This window comes from Amblyraja radiata, chromosome 12 (assembly GCF_010909765.2).
Source record: "Amblyraja radiata isolate CabotCenter1 chromosome 12, sAmbRad1.1.pri, whole genome shotgun sequence".
In the NCBI taxonomy this organism is placed as follows: Eukaryota; Metazoa; Chordata; class Chondrichthyes; order Rajiformes; family Rajidae; genus Amblyraja; species Amblyraja radiata.
This window is the reverse complement of record NC_045967.1, coordinates 58,429,230-58,447,434: the sequence shown is the minus strand read 5'-3', so window position 1 is coordinate 58,447,434 and position 18,205 is coordinate 58,429,230. Positions and strand designations below refer to the sequence as shown.

At 48.4% G+C, this 18,205-nt stretch overlaps 1 protein-coding gene across 1 annotated transcript in view; it reads left to right on the top strand.

The window, feature by feature from the left end:
* Positions 1–18,205, top strand: part of LOC116979321 (dedicator of cytokinesis protein 11-like) — a 179,473-nt gene that overhangs the window by 133,683 nt on the left and 27,585 nt on the right. The window contains 3 exon segments of the mRNA XM_033030927.1: positions 6,593–6,715; positions 7,269–7,382; positions 9,848–9,994. Of these exon segments, the coding sequence (XP_032886818.1) occupies positions 6,593–6,715; positions 7,269–7,382; positions 9,848–9,994 (384 nt within the window).

Genomic DNA, 18,205 nt, shown 5'->3' with positions numbered 1-18,205 from the left:
AGTTTCAAGGTGGGAGGGGCAACGTTTACTGGAGATGTGTGGGGCAAGTATGTTACACAGAGGGTGGTGGGTGCCTGGAACGTGCTGCCAATGGGTGGTGGTGGAGGCAGATACGACAGTGGTGTTTTGGATAGGTGCATGCATACGCAGAGAGTGGAGGGATATGGATCAGGTGCAGGCAGAGAAGAGTTGGTCTTGGCACCTTGGTTGGCACAGACATTGTGGGCCGAAGGGCCTGTTCCTGTGCTGTACCGTTCTGTGTTCACACAGAGATGTGACTCCAGTTTTGGGCAGTTGGGATGGGCACTGTGACACCAGCGGCTCTACCAACTGCGCCACTTTGAGATGAGTGTGGTCATAGAATGATACAGTGTGGCAACAGGCCCTTCAGCCCAACTTGCCCATACTGACCAACATGCAACATACACTAGTCCCACCTGACTGTGTTTGGTCATGAGATTAACTTTAGAAAGGCAAATCTCTGACGGTAATTAATGACTGTCATTAGAATGTCATTAGAAACGGGAATAGTGCCGGAGGATTGGCGTACTGCGCATGTTGTTCCATTGTTTAAAAAGGGGTCTAAGAGTAAACCTAGCAATTATAGACCTGTTAGTTTGACGTCAGTGGTGGGCAAATTAATGGAAAGGATACTTAGAGATAATATATATAAGCATCTGGATAAACAGGGTCTGATTAGGAACAGTCAACATGGATTTGTGCCTGGAAGGTCATGTTTAACTAATCTTCTTGAATTTTTTGAAGATGTTACTCGGGAAATTGATGAGGGTAAAGCAGTGGATGTTGTGTATATGGACTTCAGTAAGGCCTTTGACAAGGTTCCTCATGGAAGGTTGGTTAAGAAGGTTCAATGGTTGGGTATTAATGGTGGAGTAGCAAGATGGATTCAACAGTGGCTGAATGGGAGATGCCAGAGAGTAATGGTGGATGGTTGTTTGTAAAGTTGGAGGCCAGTGACGAGTGGGGTGCCACAGGGATCTGTGTTGGGTCCACTGTTGTTTGTCATGTACATCAATGATCTAGATGGTGTGGTAAATTGGATTAGTAAGTATGCAGATGATACTAAGATAGGTGGGGTTGCGGGTAATGAAGTAGGGTTTCAAAGTCTACAGAGAGATTTATGCCAGTTGGAAGAGTGGGCTGAAAGATGGCAGATGGAGTTTAATGCTGATAAGTGTGAGGTGCTACATCTTGGCAGGACAAATCAAAATAGGACGTACATGGTAAATGGTAGGGAATTGAAGAATGTAGGTGAACAGAGGGATCTGGGAATAACTGTGCACAGTTCCCTGAAAGTGGAATCTCATGTAGATAGGGTGGTAAAGAAAGCTTTTGGTGTGCTGGCCTTTATAAATCAGAGCATTGAGTATGGAAGTTGGGATGTAATGTTAAAATTGTACAAGGCATTGGTGAGGCCAATTCTGGAGTATGGTGTACAATTTTGGTCGCCTAATTATAGGAAGGATGTCAACAAAATAGAGAGAGTACAGAGGAGATTTACTAGAATGTTGCCTGGGTTTCAGCAACTAAGTTACAGAGAAAGGTTGAACAAGTTAGGGCTTTATTCTTTGGAGCGCAGAAGGTTAAGGGGGGACTTGATAGAGGTTTTTAAAATGATGAGAGGGATAGACAGAGTTGACGTGGAAAAGCTTTTCCCACTGAGAGGAGGGAAGATTCAAACAAGGGGTCATGGCTTGAGAATTAAGGGACAGAAGTTTAGGGGTAACATGAGGGGGAACTTCTTTACTCAGAGAGTGGTAGCTGTGTGGAATGAGCTTCCAGTGAAGGTGGTGGAGGCAGGTTCGTTTTTATCATTTAAAAATAAATTGGATAGTTATATGGATGGGAAAGGAATGGAGGGTTATGGTCTGAGCGCAGGTATATGGGACTAGGGGAGATTATGTGTTCGGCACGGACTAGAAGGGTCGAGATGGCCTGTTTCCGTGCTGTAATTGTTATATGGTTATATGGTTATATGACTGGGTGTGGAAAGTCCAATAGGCACCACACCCAAAGTAAAACACGACTAACGTGTACGTACGACTGCAGGAGTTATTTGCCTCTGGCATTTTATTAATTTTTTGTGTAAACATCATGCGCTGTAAAGGTACAACGTCGGCACGGAGTTAAACATTACTTGAGGTAGGTCTGTGCACAAAAATAACCAGGTGCGGGTGACCAGGAACTGCAGGTGCTGGTTTACAAAAGGAGACACAAAGTGCTGGAGTAACTCAGCAGGTCAGGCAGCATCTCTGCAGAATGTGGATTGGTGACATTTCGGGTCGGGACACTTCTCCAGACTGAATGGTGGGAGATGGGAGGGAGACACAGGTGGAAGAGAGGAGGGGCAGGACAAAGCATGGTGGATACAGGTGGGGGGGGGGGGGGGGGGTGTGGACAAGCACTTGGTTGGACAAAGGCCAAAGATGAAAAGACAAGAAAGGATGTGAGATAAGGAGAGAAAAGCTGGTGAATGATGAGTCAGCGGAAGGTAATGTAGGTGGTGGGGGGGAGGGGGGGGGGGGGGGGGGGGGGGGGGGGGGGGGGGAGGGGGGGGGGGGGGGGGGTGGGGGTGGGGGGGGGGGGGGGGGGGTGGGTGGGGATCCAGATGGGGCAGAGGGGACCGAAGGATGGGGTGGAAGAATAACGGATGGGAGAAGTGAGGGGAGGGTTTGTTGGTTTGTCACCTTTAAATTGGTCGCCTTCATGCGAATGAAACATCAATAAACCAAAGGAATAGTTAGATCTCGCGCCGGGTGGGTGTTGAGCAGCCAGCTTGTTGTTGTCTCTGTTGGCGTCAATATCTGCCAGGCCCTGACACAGCAACATTTGATGGGTGGTAGAGCGGGCACCCAGAGATGACATGGTTGGCTGTCTGTTGTCCTGCTCCACATTCACAGGCTGGGCTCTGGCGGAGGGAGTCCCCATCTCCACACGCTGGCATTGAAACGCCCAACTCCAGTAGTCAAGTCAAGAGAGTTTAGTGTCATGTGTCCCAGATAGGACAATGAAACTCTTGCTTGCTGCAGCACAACAGAACATTGTAGGCAAACAATACAGAACAGTTCAGTTCAATATACACATAAATAAGCAGATAAAGTACAGCAGGCTGTTACAGTTCAGAGTTTGTTTGATGTCGAGTTTAATAGCCTGATGGCTGTGGGGAAGTAGCTGTTCCTGAACCTGGTTGGAACAGATTTCAGGCTCCTGTACCTTCTTCCCGATGACAGTGGTGAGATAAGTGTGTGGCCAGGATGGTGTGGGTCCTTGATGATGTTGGCAGCCTGTTTGAGGCAGCGACTGCGACAGATCCCCTCGTGGGGAGGTCAGAGCCGATGATGGACTGGGCAGTGGTCACAACTTTCTGCATACTTTTCCACTCCTGGACGTTCAAGTTGCCGAACCAAGCCACGATGCAACCAGTCAGCATGCTGTCTACTGGGGTAGCATCGTGGCTTGGGACCAAGCCTGTTGAGCTTCCCCCATGCTCCTCTGGGGAGGTCAGACCCTGGACAGCTTTAATCTGGTGAAGAGGTGTAGCTGTGTAACGGAGATGAGGTTGCCTTCCATTCCTGTGACCACTTGGTGGCTATTTTGGTGAATTTCATATCGATTCATGTGACATTAGGTTGGATGGAGCATCCTGACCAGCATGGATGAGTTGGGCTGAAGGGCCTGTTTCCATGCTGTATATATGACTCTTGTCTCTACACCTATCAGCGATCCCCGCACACTAACACACCCTACACACACTGGGGACAATGTACATTTACACCTACATTTACACCAAGCCAATTAACCTACTAACCTGTACGTCTTTGGAGTGTGGGGGCAAACCAAAGATCTCGGAGAAAACCCACGCAGGTCGCGGGGAGAACGTACGAACTCCGTTCAGGCAGCGCCCGTAGTCAGGATGGAACCCGGGTCTCTGGCGCTGTGAGGCAGCAACTCTACCGCTGTGTGCCACAGACAGACTACCAGTGATGGTAGGGATGCAGGTGTATTCACAATGGGGTCTCCTCCACACCAGAGACGCCAGGCACAGATCATGTTCATGTGATAGGAGCAGCATTAGGCCATTCGGCCCATCAAGTCAACACCGTCATTCAATCATGGTCTATCTTTCCCTCTCAACCCCATGTTCCTGCCTTCTACCCATGACCCCTGCCACCTGTACTAATCCAGGTGTAGTGAGAGCTGTGTGAAGCATGTCGACTCTGAGTTTGAATTGGTCCAAATGGCAACGTTGGCCTTTGGATGTGCGGGGGCCATGGGAGATGCTTCAGGATAGAACTTCTTTAAGAGTTTATGGGCATGTCAAGGTGATCTTGCCACTCCCAATAACCCCAAGACGATTTACCAGTTCCAGTAATGAGTCCAGGTTAATATTTACGGGAGTGGTTTATGGTGTCTAGTGAGTTGCTTGTTTGGTTTGGCAACAATCTCAACCAGATGAAAGTCTAGGGTAAAAAACTGCCTGAGATAGTTTCTGAAAACAAAAGGTGAGTCTAAATGTTGGAATACTCAGGCTATTGGTCAGTTTAGAGATACAGTGTGGAGTTTCTTCAGCTATATATACACCCCATACACTGGTTCTCTACAAGGGCAATGTGCTGAAAGCCTTCTTGACCATCCCATCTATTTGTGAACATTGACTTCTCCAATTTCAGGTAGTCCCTGCTTTCTCCCTCCTTCCCCTCCCCTCCCCAGCTCTCCCACAGTCCATTGTCTCCGCACCTTCCTTTCTTCTTCCCGGAGAGGGAAACGAGAGATACAGAAAGATGTAGAGAGATGTAGAACAAATGAATGAAAGATTCGCAATAAAGTATAGATGACAAAGGAGAGAGGCCATGTTTAAGAAGGAACTGCAGATGCTGGAGAAATGGAAAGTAGACAAAAATGCTGGAGAAACTCAGCGGATGAGGCAGCATCTATGGAGCGAAGGAATAGGTGACGTTTTGGGTCGAGACCCGGAAGGGTCTCGACCCGAAACGTCACCTATTCCTTCGCTCCATAGATGCTTCCAGGTCTCGACCTGAAACGTCACCTATTCCTTCGCTCCATAGATGCTTGCAGGTCTCGACCCGAAACGTCACCTATTCCTTCGCTCCATAGATGCTTCCAGGTCTCGACCTGAAACGTCACCTATTCCTTCGCTCCATAGATGCTGCCTCACCCGCTGAGTTTCTCCAGCATTTTTGTCTACCATCTTTGAGGCCACTTTCAGGGAACTATGACCCTGCGTTCCGAGATCCCTCTGCCCAGGGTCCTGCCATTCACTGTCAAGGTTCTGCCTCGATTTGACTTTCCAAAATGCAACACCTTACATTCATCTGCATCAAAGTCCGTTAATGTCTCATCATTATTGTGGGCACCGTGTTATACGAAAGATGGTGTCAGACTGAAGAAGGTTCGGAGAAGATTTCCGAAGATGTTGCCAGGACGATGTTGTGAGCTATAGGGAGAGGTTGAGTCGGCTGGGACTCTATTCCTTGGAGCACAGGAGGATGAGGGGTGATCTTGTAGATGTGTATAAAATCCCGAGAGGAGTGGATGAGGTAAACACAAGGGTCTCGACCCGAAACATCACCCATTCCTTCTCTCCAGAGATTCTGCCTGTCCCGCTGAGTTACTCCAGCATGTTGTGTCTTTCTTCGGTTTAAACCAGCAATTGCAGTTCCTTCTTACACAGAGTAGGGGAATCGAGGACCAGAGGTTTAAGGTGAAGGGGAAAAAATTTGATAGGCATCTGAGGGGTAACCTTTTCACATAAAGGGTGGTGGGTGTATGGAACAAGCTGCCAGAGGAGGTAGGTGAGGCTGGGACTGTCCCAATGTTTAAGAGTGGTGGATGTTTATGTTAACTTTTATGTAGTTGTGTGTCTTGCTGCTTTTTTTAGTTTGACAGTATGGACCTTAATTAGTACACGTGACAATAAACTAGCCTTGAAACCTTGAAGAAACAGTTCGACAGGTGCATGGAAAGGACACGGTTAGAGGGATATGGACCAGACGTGGGCAGTGGGACTAGTGTAGATGGGGTATCTTGGTCAGTGTGGGCAAGTTGGATCTCTGTGCTATATGACTCTTATGACCACACACACACGCACACACACACACACACACGTCCACACGTACGCAGACACGCACACACACACGCGCACACACGCACGCACGCACACACAAGTGCGCGCGCACACACGTACACACACAAGCGCGCAGACATGCACACACACGTACACGCGCACACGCAGACATACACACACATGCAAACACACGCGCACACACGTGCGCAGACACATGCACAAGCAGACGCACGCACAACCACAAACACACACACGTGCAGATCCACACACGCACAAACACATACGCTCTCACACCCTCGCACTATTGTGCCCTCGCTCTCACGCCTGCTCTGACACTCATTCTCACACTCACTCTCTCTCACACTCACTCTCTCTCACACTCACCCTCTCACACACTCACTCTCTCACACACTCACTCACACCCACACACAGTAACTCTAGCGGGGAGTAGTCAGGCTGCTAACTGTGGTGCCGGTTTGCCTGCAGGACGTGCTGGTGGAGTTACTGGAGCAGTGCGTGGACGGGCTGTGGAACGCTGAGCGTTACGAGCTGATGGCCGTCATCTACAAGCTCATCATCCCCATCTACGAGAGGCGCAGGGACTTTGAGGTGAGAGGTGGCGGAGCGTTGCCGGAACATTCTAGCTATTGCTGGCGACCCAGACATGCACAGCCTTGACCCAGCGACTGCTCTGGGCAGTCCCAGTGTGTTGGAGTGGACATGGATGTGGTGACAAACACCAGACACCCACCACTGAAACACTGAGGCGTTCGGCAGCATGAACACAGGTTCCGAATGTATCATCCCATGTGTGTCAGCCCAGAGTAATAATCCCCACGACAACAGAGTGCTGGAATAACTCAGCGGGTCACTGTGACTCAGCACATTATTACTCTGATTCCCACACATTATTACTCTGATTCCCGCACATTATTACTCTGATTCCCACACATTATTACTCTGATTCCCGCACATTATTACTCTGATTCTCGCGCATTATTACTCTGATTCCCGCACATTATTACTCTGATTCCCACACATTATTACTCTGATTCCCGCACATTATTACTCTGATTCTCGCGCATTGTTACCCAGTAACTGCTGCGCAGTATTACTTCGGATCTCATGGACTTGCTGACTGGTCCTCATCTCTGTATTTTAGAAGCTGGCCTTCGTGTACAACACCTTGAACGAAGCTTACAAGAAGATAATTCAGGTCGGCCGCACGGGCCGCCGGCTGTTGGGCACGTTTTTCCGCGTGGCCTTCTATGGGCAGGTCAGTGTTCCGTTCAGTTTTGGCCTGTTTATTGTCGGGTGTACCGAGGTACAGTGAAATGTTTTTGTCGTGTGTTATGCAGTCAGCAGGAAGACCAGACATGATTACAATCGAGCCGTTCACAGTGTACAGATACATGATAAGGGAATGACGTTCAGTGCAAGGTAAAGCCAGTAAAGTCCGATCAAGGATAGTGCAAGGGTCACCAATGAGGCGGACAGTAGTGGCAGAGGTTCACCTGCACCTCCTCCAACCTCATCTATTGCATCCGCTGCTCTAGGTGTCAGCTGATCTACATCGGTGAGACCAAGCGTAGGCTTGGCGATCATCTCGCCGAACACCTCTGCTCTGTTCGCAATAACCAACCTGATCTCCTTGTGGCTCAGCACTTCAACTCCCCCTCCCATTCCCAATCCGATCTTTCTGTCCTGGGCCTCCTCCACGGCCAGAGTGAGCACCACCGCAAATTGGAGGAGCAGCACTTCATATTCCGCTTGGGCAGTCTGCACCCTAGCGGCATAAACTCCAATTCAATTCTAAAATTTCTGGTAGCCCTTGCTGTTTCCTCCCCTTCTCAGCTCTCCCTCAGCCCTTGGGCTCCTCCCGTTCCTTTTTCCTTTCTTCTCCCCCCACCCCCCACCCTACATCAGTCTGAAGAAGGGTTTCGGCCCGAAACGTTGCCTATTTCCTTTGCTCCATAGATGCTGCTGTACCCGCTGAGTTTCTCCACCATTTTTGTCTACCTTTGACCACTGCTCGCTGGTTGTGGTGGGGTGATGGGGCCGTGGGGATCCAGTGATGCTGCAGGAAGTGGCAGGTGTGGGTGATGCAGGTCATTGTCACACTGCACGGAAACAGGCCCTTCAGCCCAACTTGCCCACACCCACCAACATGCCACATCTACACTAGTCCCACCTACCTGCATTTGGCCCATAATCCCTCAAAACCCATCCTATCCATTGACCAGTCCAAATGCTTCTTGAACATTACGATAGTCCCAGCCTCAACTACCTCCTCTGACAGCTTGTTCCATACACCCACCCACCCACCCTTTGTGTAAACAATTAACTCTTCCCTCCTCACCTTAAACCTATGGCCTCTGGTTCATGATTCCCCTACGCTGGGCAAGAGACTGTGTACATCTACCTGACCTATTCCTCACATGATTTTATACACCCCTCATCCTCCTGCGCTCCAAGGCAGTCACAGTGGTGCAGCGGTAGAGTTGCTGCCTTACAGCGAATACAGAGCTGGAGACCCGGGTTTGATCCCGACTACGGGTGCTGTCTGTACAGAGCTTGTACATTCTCCCCGTGACCTGCGTGGGTTTTCTCCGAGATCTTCGGTTTCCTCCCACACTCTAAAGACGTGCGGGATTGTGTTAATGTGCGAGGATCACTGGTCGGAGCGGGTCCAGTGAGCTGAAGGGCCTGTTTCCGCGCTGTATCTGTAAACTAAACTAAACTAACTAAAGTCCTAGCCTGCTCAACCTCTCCCAGTAGCTCATGTACGCGAGGCCTAGCAACATCCTCGTAAATCCTCTCTGCACCTTTTTCAACTTGAAGGTGGCCTGTGTGCACCTTGCCTGCTCTGGGCACTTGTGGCTGGGTCTGGGTGTGATCTACTGTGATCTTGTCTTTGGACTCGGACTATTCATCCCATCACAAGGGTGGCAGCCACCTCAGCGCCCTTCATGCTAGCCCTCCTGGCCAGGACATGCGACGGGCTGGAGGTGCCTCAAGCTCCCACACAGGGCAGCACCTTTATAGCATAGTGAAAGGCCTGGATAGAGTGGATGTGGAGAGGATGTTTCCACTAGTGGGAGAATCTAGGACTAGTGGTCATAGCCTCAGAATAAAAGGACGTTCCTTTAGGAAGGTGATAAGGTGGAATTTCTTTAGCCAGAGGGTGGTGAATCTGTGGAATTCTTTGCCACAGACGGTTGTGGAGGCCAAGTCAATGGATATTTTTAAGGCAGAGATAGATAGACTCTTGATTAGTACGGGTGTCAGGGGTTATGGGGAGAAGGCAGGAGAATGGGGTTAGGAGGGAGAGATAGATTAGACATGATCGAATGACGGAGCAGACGAGGGAGAGAGAGGGGGACTTGATGGGCTTAATGGCTTAATTCTGCTCCTATCACTTATGACCTTATGACACCATTCACCCAGGATTGGTTTTCAGGGGCGGCACGGTGGCAGAGACCAGCTTTGATCCTAACTACGGGTTCTGCCTGTTCGTTCTCCCAGTAACCACGTGGCTTTTCTCCAGGTCCTCTGGTTTCCTCCCACATTCCAAAGACACGTAGGTTTGCAGGTTAATTGGCTTCAATAAATTGTCGCTCTTGTATGTGATAGAACCAGTGATCGGCGGTCGGCACGGACTCGTTGGGCCGAAGGGTCTGTTTCTCTAAATTAAAAAAAACCTAAACACCGTTGTGGTCGTATTGCCCTTCTGTTCTATAGGCCTTCTTTGAAGAGGAGGATGGCAAGGAGTACATCTACAAGGAGCCCAAGCTGACAAAACTGCCCGAGATCTCGGAGAGACTCCTCAAACTGTACGGTGATAAGTTTGGAGCGGAGAACGTGAAAATCATTCAGGATTCCAACAAGGTAACTGACCGGAGAAAGGCCGTGGATCCTGGAAAACCTTTAACACCAAACCAAGAGTGCTGGAAATACTCAGCAGGTCGGGCAGTGTCTGTGCAGAGAGAGAACTATTACCAAACTGAAATACTAGCTTTGTTCCGCCCTTCGCAGATGCTGCCTGACCTACTGAGTAATTCCATCCTTCCTTCAATCAAGTAATCTTCACTAGGGTTCAATTTTGACCACGGGTGCTGTCTGTGAGGAGTTTGCACGTTCTCCCTGTGACCGCGTGGTTTGCAGTTTCATTAGTTTCTGTAAATTGTACATTGGTGTGTGTGTGTGTGTGTGTGTGTGTGTGTGTGTGTGTGTGTGTGTGTGTGTGTGTGTGTGTGTGTGTGTGAGCGGGGCGATCGCTGGTCGGCACGGACTCAGTGGGCAGAAGGGCCTGTTTCCGTGCTGTATCCCTGAAGTCTGACAATTAAAATAATCGCAGGTGCTGGAATGTAAAAATAGAACGTTAGAAACATAGCAAGTCGGGTGGCTTGTGAGGAACAGGGTTTACATCAGAACTATATACAAAGTGTACAAAAGTATTTAAAATCTATCTAAGAACAATATGTAAAATTATGAGAGGCATAGGTAAGTTAGACAATACTAGATTTAGAGATTAGTTCAGAACGTTTTTCCCAGGGTGGGAGATATCCAAGACTAGAAGATTGAGGGGGGATCTTATAGAAACTTACAAAATTCTTAAGGGGTTGGACAGGCTAGATGCAGGAAGATTGTTCCCGATGTTGGGGAAGTCCAGAACAAGGGGTCACAGTTTAAGGATAAGGGGGAAATCTTTTAGGACCGAGATGAGAAAAACATTTTTCACTCAGAGAGTGGTGAATCTGTGGAATTCTCTGCCACAGAAGGTAGTTGAGGCCAGTTCATTGGCTATATTTAAGAGGGAGTTAGATGTGACCCTTGTGGCTAAAGGGATCAGGGGGTATGGAGAGAAGACAGGTACAGGATACTGAGTTGGATGATCAGCCATGATCATATTGAATGGCGGTGCAGGCTTGAAGGGCCGAAGGGCCTACTCCTGCACCTATTTACTATGTTTCTATGTACAGTTGTCGGGTGAGAGGGATAAAGTGTACAGGAGATGAGCGGGGTGATTGTTTTAACACAGCAGGTGTAGGGTGCCTGGAACGTGCTGCTGGGGCCAGTGCTTGAGGCAGATACGATATTGGTGGTTTAAAGACATTTGGACCAGCACGTGGATATGCAGGGAGTGGAGTTGTATGGATCATGGGCAGGGGGATAAGCGATGGTCTTGGCATCATGTTCAGCACAAGCATTGTGGGCCGAAGGGCCACCTCGTGCTGTACTCTCCCATGTTCTAACTGGTGAAGGCTCATTGATGGCAAAGTGTTGACTCCCCTCTCCCCGCAGATGCTGACTGACCCACTGAGTATTCACTATTCCCTGTCCTTTAAGGTTAACTCGACATTGCCTTGTCTGCAAAGCTTGAGTCTGCATTGTAAGCAGCCTTCAGAGTGCCTTGGGGGCAAGTTGTGACGATATCCAGATGCCTTTCTGGGGCAGAAGAGGCTGCAGATGCTGGAATCTTGAACAAAACACTAAGGTGCTGGAGGATCTCAGTGGGTCAGGCGGCATCTGTGGAGGTCCAGAGATGCTGTGACCTGCTGAGTTACTCCATCTTTGTGTGTGTGTGTGTGTGTCTTTAGTTTAAAGCAGCATCTGCAGTTCCTTGCTACACACAGCATCTCTGGAGGGAATGGGTCGAGACCCTTGTGTAGTCTGAAACCAAAATGTCACCTGTCCACTCCCTCCTCAGATGCTGCCTGACCCGCTGAGTTACTCCAGCACTCTGTGAAACGTCACCTATCCATGTTCTCCACAGATGCTGCCTGACCCACTGAGTTACTCCAGCACTCTGAAACGTCACCTATCCATGTTCTCCACAGATGCTGCCTGACCCGCTGAGTTACTCCAGCACTCTGTGAAACGTCACCTATCCATGTTCTCCACAGATGCTGCCTGACCCACTGAGTTACTCCAGCACTGTGTGTTCAGTTGCAATTATCAGCTTTGTTCATAGTCTGTGTGATTACATTTTACCGTAATCAATACCCACGTGATCATTTTACCGTATAGCACTTCAACTCCCCCTCCCATTCCGAATCCGACCTTTCTGTCCTGGGCCTCCTCCATGGCCAGAGTGAGGCCCACCGTATATTGGAGGAGCAGCACCTCATATTTCGCTTGGGTAGTTTACACCCCAGCGGTATGAACATTGACTTCTCCAATTTCAGGTAGTCCCTGCTTTCTCCCTCTTTCCCCTCCCCTTCCCCAGCTCTCCCACAGCCCACTGTCTCCGCCTCTTCCTTTCTTCTTCCCACCCCCCCCACCCCCACATCAGTATGAAGAAGGGTCTCAACCAGAAACGCCACCTATTCCTTTGCTCCATAGATGCTGCCTCACCCGCTGAGTTTCTCCAGCATTTTTGTCTAGCTTTGATTTTTCCAGCATCTGTAGTTCCTTTTTAAACTTTTCCCATGCAATGCTTTTGCTTCAGCCAGGCATAATTATCATGCACAAAGCATGAATCGCTCATGACATGTCAAGGTGTTTTGTGGCACTCTGTAACCTCTCTGCCCTTGTCCCTGTGTGGACAATCGCTCACCCCAGTGGCAACTCCAGCTTATCAAACACATCGGGCAGCACGGTGGCGCAGCGGTAGAGTTGCTGCCTCACAGCGCTTGCAGCTCCAGAGACCCGGGTTTGATCCCGACTACGGGTGCCGTCTGTACGGAGTTTGTACGTTCTCCCCGTGGGTTATCACCGAGATCTTCGGCTTCCTCCGTACAGGTCAATTGGCGGTATAAGTGTAAATTGTCCCTGGTGTGTGCAGGATTGTGTTAATGTGCGGGGATCGCTGGTCAGCACGGACCCAGTGGGCCGATGGGCTTGTTTTCACGCTATATCTCTGAAGTAAAACTAAAAATTGAGGAATCAATGATTGTGTCAGTATCCAGACCGCTTGTGTAACATGACTGCCCACAGTACAAGTCTCCATTAGTACTGCCTTATTATTGTCTTGCACTCCAAGATCCAGTGAGAAGCTTTCATTGTGGGCTATCCAGACAGACCATACACTGCATGTATTCAATCTACCCACAGTACACCAGTACAACAGCCAATGAAAAACACCACAATATTGTTTCACAGCATTATAATGTTTCACTTACACAGAAAGCGCTGATTTTTTTTTTAAAGTGCAAGGGCTGCAATGAGGTAGGTTGGGAGATCGTGACGACACCTTCAGCTGATGGGAGCTCCGTTTACTAGTCTGATAACAGCAGGGAAGAAGCTGTTCCTGAGTCTGGTGGTGTGCGCTTACGAACTTCTGTAGCTTCTGCCCGATGGGAGAGGGGAGAAGAGTGAGTGGTCCTTGCTTTCTGAGGTAGCGTGAGATGTGGATGAAATCGAGGAGTGGGAGGCTGGATTGTGGGTAAAGAGCTGACTTTGTTAATAGTATTTATTTTTGAGTACTTCAGTGTTTATTAATGCGTTAATGTGTTTATAACATGATGAGACATATTGAGTTCTCTTCCCCAGGGACCAGCTGTTTACTGGGTAAGTCCTAGAAACATAGAAACATAGAAAATAGGTGCAGGAGTAGGCCATTCGGCCCTTCAAGCCTGCACCGCCATTCAATATGATCATGGCTGATCATCCAACTCCGTATTCTGTACCTGCCTTCTCTCCATACCCCCTGATCCCTTAGCCACAAGGGTCACATCAAACCCCCCTCTTAAATATAGCCAATGAACTGGCCTCAACTATCTTCTGTGGCAGAGAATCCCACAGATTCACCACTCTGTGTGAAAAAAAAAATTTGCATCTCGGTCCTAAAAGACTTCACCATATCCTTAAACTGTGACCCCCTTGTTCTGGACTTCCCCAACATCGGGAAAAATCTTCCTGCATCTAGCCTGTCCAACCCCTTAAGAATTTTGTAAGTTTCATTAAGATTCCCCCTCAATCTTCTAAATTCCAGCGTGTACAAGCCGAGTCTATCCAGTCTTTCTTCATATGAAAGTCCTGCCATCCCAGGAATCAGCCTGGTGAACCTTCTCTGTACTCCCTCTATGGCAAGAATGTCCTGCCCTGGTTTGTCCAACTATGCAACACTTCACATTTATCTGAATTAAACTCTATCTGCCATTCCTCCGCCCATTGACCCAGTCTAAAGTCGATCGTCCCATTGTAATCTTCTTAAATAACCACCTTCGCTATCCAATTTTAGTGGCATCCGTAAACTTACCAACCAGGCTCCTCCATTCACTGGTCCTTGATGATGCTGCTGGGTTGCCGAGGCAACATGAGGTATAAATGGAGTCAATGGAAGGGAGGTTGGTCTGGGCTGCGTCCACAATTCACTACAATTTCTTCCTGTCTTGGATGGAGCTGTTCCCAAACCGTGCTGTGATGTATCTGGATAGAATGCTCTCTACGGCGCATCTGTAGAAGTTGATGAGAGTTGTAGGGGACTTACTGAATTTCCTGAGCCCTCTAAGGAAGTCGAGGCGTCGGTGTGCTCTCTTGGTCGTTGCTTCAACATGGGTGGTCCAGGAGAAGTTGTTGGTGATATTGGCTCCTCAGAATGTGAACTTCATAACAATGTCTAGTTCGGCAGCATCAATGCAAACTGGGGAATGTGCAGCTTCCTGAAGTCGACCATTACCTCCTGTTTATGGAGGGACGGCTTTTTGCAAAACAGGTTCTACACAAATAGTAACTCCTGCACTACTGATTCTGAATTGGCTCCATCAGAACCTAGATTATCTGGGCTGCTGAATAGTGAGGATGATTGGTAGGTAACTGTATTTATTGTCATGTATAATTAGACTGCACACACAAACAAATGCGTCCCCCTGTGAATCCCCTTCATTGTGATTAACCTGGAGAGCTCTGTCAACATTGCCGTTACCATGGGAGCCAGCGTCTCTGTCTATCCAATATATTGTTTTCAAGAAGGAACTGCAGATGCTGGAGAATCGAAGGTAGATAAAATTGCTGGAGAAACTCAGCGGGTGCAGCATCATCTATGGAGTGAAGGAAATAGGCAACGTTTCGGGCCGAAACCCTTCTTCAGACAAATGTTCAGACAAACATATTGTTTTAGTCACACTGGGAAAAAGTACAGAGAATGATTCACTGGGACTCGAGGGCCACAACAGCAGGGAGAGGTTGAGCTGGCCTGGACTCTATTCCTTGGAGCGCAGGAGGATGAGGGGTGTACTTGTAGAGGTGTATAAAATCATCAGGGGAATAGATCGGATGAATGAGCAGTCGTTCACCCAGGATAGGGGATCAAGATCCAGAGGACACAGATGAAAAAGTTTAATCAGAACTCGAGGGGCAGCATTTTTATTCAGAATGTGGTCGTTATACGGAACGAGCTGCCAGAGGAGGTAGTTGAGGCAGGCACTACAACATTTATATAACACGATGAACAAGTTATACTAATCTCCACAGTCTGCACGTGATCCATACTCTGTGTCTATCTAAACGTCGCTTAAATGCCACTATCATGTCTGCCTCCACCACCACCCACGGCAGTGTGATCCAGGCACCCACCACCCTCTGTGTAAAACATAGAAACATAGAAAATAGGTGCAGGAGTAGGCCATTCGGCCCTTCGAGCCTGCACCGCCATTCAATATGATCATGGCTGATCATCCAACTCAGTATCCCATCCCTGCCTTCTCTCCATACCCCCTGATCCCTTTAGCCACAAGGGCCACATCTAACTCCCTCTTAATATAGCCAATGAACTGGCCTCAACTACCTTCTGTGGCAGTGAATTCCAGAGATTCACCACTCTCTGTATGAAAAATGTTTTCCTCATCTCGGTCCTAAAAGACTTCCCTCTTATCCTTAAACTGTGACCCCTTGTTCTGGACTTCCCCAACATCGGGAACAATCTTCCTGCATCTAGCCTGTCCAACCCCTTAATAATAACTCGCCTTGAGGCTGTGCTCTCTAGTCTTTTACATTTTCACCTGGGGAAAAAAAGGTTCTGAATGCTGACCGTCATGTTATGCCTGTTGTCATTTTATATTCAATATTTTGGACAGATATCCCAGTGAACTTATATTCTGGGACCTGGATTCGATCCTGACTACGGGTGCTGTCTGTGTGGAGTTTGCATGTTCTCCCTGAGACTATGTTGGTTTTCTCCGGGTGCTCCAGTTTCCTCCCACATTCCAAAGATGTTTAGCTTAATTGGATTCATTAAGAATTGTAAATTGTCCCTAGTGTGTAGGATAGCACTTGTGTACGGGGTGTTGGCTTGTCCGAGCGGACACGGTGGGCCAAAAGGCCTGTTTCCACGCTGTATCTCTAAACTAAACTAAACTAAATTTTCGTTAAACATTGGACCAGAGGCCAACGCCTCAGACATTGGACATACTTTTAGAAAGGAGGTGAGGAGGAACTTCTTCAGTCAGAGGTTAGTAATCTGTGGAACTCATTGCCACAGAGGGCTGTGGAGGCCAAGTCGGCGGATATTTTTAAGGCAGAGATAGACAAAATCTTGATTAGAGCGGGTGACAAAACAGCTTTTTCCCACGAGTAGTAGCTCTACTCAATAACCAAAAACATGTAGCCTCCTTTTGCTCTGGTATTTTATTTAATTCACATGTTTAATCAATAATGTTTTATTATTAATGTTTAACGTTTTATGTGTCATTCCTAACTGTCACTGTATGTCGTGTGCAGCAGCATCTATGGAGCGAAGGAAATAGGCAACGTTTTGGCACGAAACGTTGCCTATTTCCTTCGCTCCATAGATGCTGCTGCACCCGCTGAGTTTCTTCAGCACTTTTGTCTACCTTCGATTTCCAGCATCTGCAGTTCCTTCTAAACACTGTATGTCATGTTGTCACTTGCGGGCGGAGCACCAAGGCAAATTCCTTGTATGTGAATACTTGGCCAATAGACTTATTCATTCATTCAAGGGTTACAGTAGGGGAAGAAGGCAGGAAAATAGGATTAGGGGACAGAGATCAGCCATGATTGAGTGGCGGAGTAGACTCGATGGGCCGAATGGCTGAATTCTCCTCCTTTAACTTGTGAGCGCGATGTATTTCCTGCATCACTGCTGTTACAGACGGAGTTCGGTGCTGTTTGTGGTTTGGGTGCGATCTCTCTGGTCTCACCCCTGCCCTTGTCTCAGTCACAGACAACAATCCCAGTGCACACACGGGGAAATTACAGCCTCCGGGGTCACGTGGAGGCTCTGCCTGGATATGGGACTTCCTGTGTAGGAAGGAACTGCAGATGCTGGTTTACACCGAAGATAGACACAAAATGCTAGAGTAACAGCGGGTCAGGCAGCATCTCCGGGGAGGAGGAATAGGTGACGTTTCGGGTCGAGACCCTTCTTCAGACTGAAGGATAGAGGTGAGCTGGGGTGTGGGGGGGGGGGGGGGGGGGGGAGCTGGAGGTGAGAACGGGTCGGGACATGTTGCCGGTTCTGGTTTGTTCTGGCTTTTCTAGCCTCCGTTTCCCCCCAGTCTGAAGAAGGGTCCTGACCTGAAACATCACCCATTCCATTTCTACAGATCAAGTGAGTTTATTGTCATGTGTCCCTGTATAGGACAATGAAATTCTTGCTTTGCTTCAGCACACAGAACATAGTAGGCATTTACTACAAAACAGATAAGTGTGTCCATATACCATAATATAAATATATACACACATGAATAAATAAACTGATAAAGTGCAAATAACAGAAAATGGTTATTAATAAACCGGGTTTTGTCCGAGCCAGGTTTAATAGCCTGATGGCTGTGGGGAAGTAGCTATTCCTGAACCTGGTTGTTGCAGTCTTCAGGCTCCTGTACCTTCTACCTGAAGGTAGCAGGGAGATGAGTGTGTGGCCAGGATGGTGTGGGTCTTCGATGATACTGCCAGCCTTTTTGAGGCATCGACTGCGATAAATCCCCTCGATGGAAGGAAGGTCAGAGCCGATGATGGACTGGGCAGTGTTTACTACTTTTTGTAGTCTTTTCCTCTCCAGGGCGCTCAAGTTCCCGAACCAAGCCATGATGCAACCGGTCAGCATGCTCTCTACTGTGCACCTGTAGAAGTTAGAGAGAGTCTTCCTTGACAAACCGACTCTCCGTAATCTTCTCAGGAAGCAGTGGCGCTGAT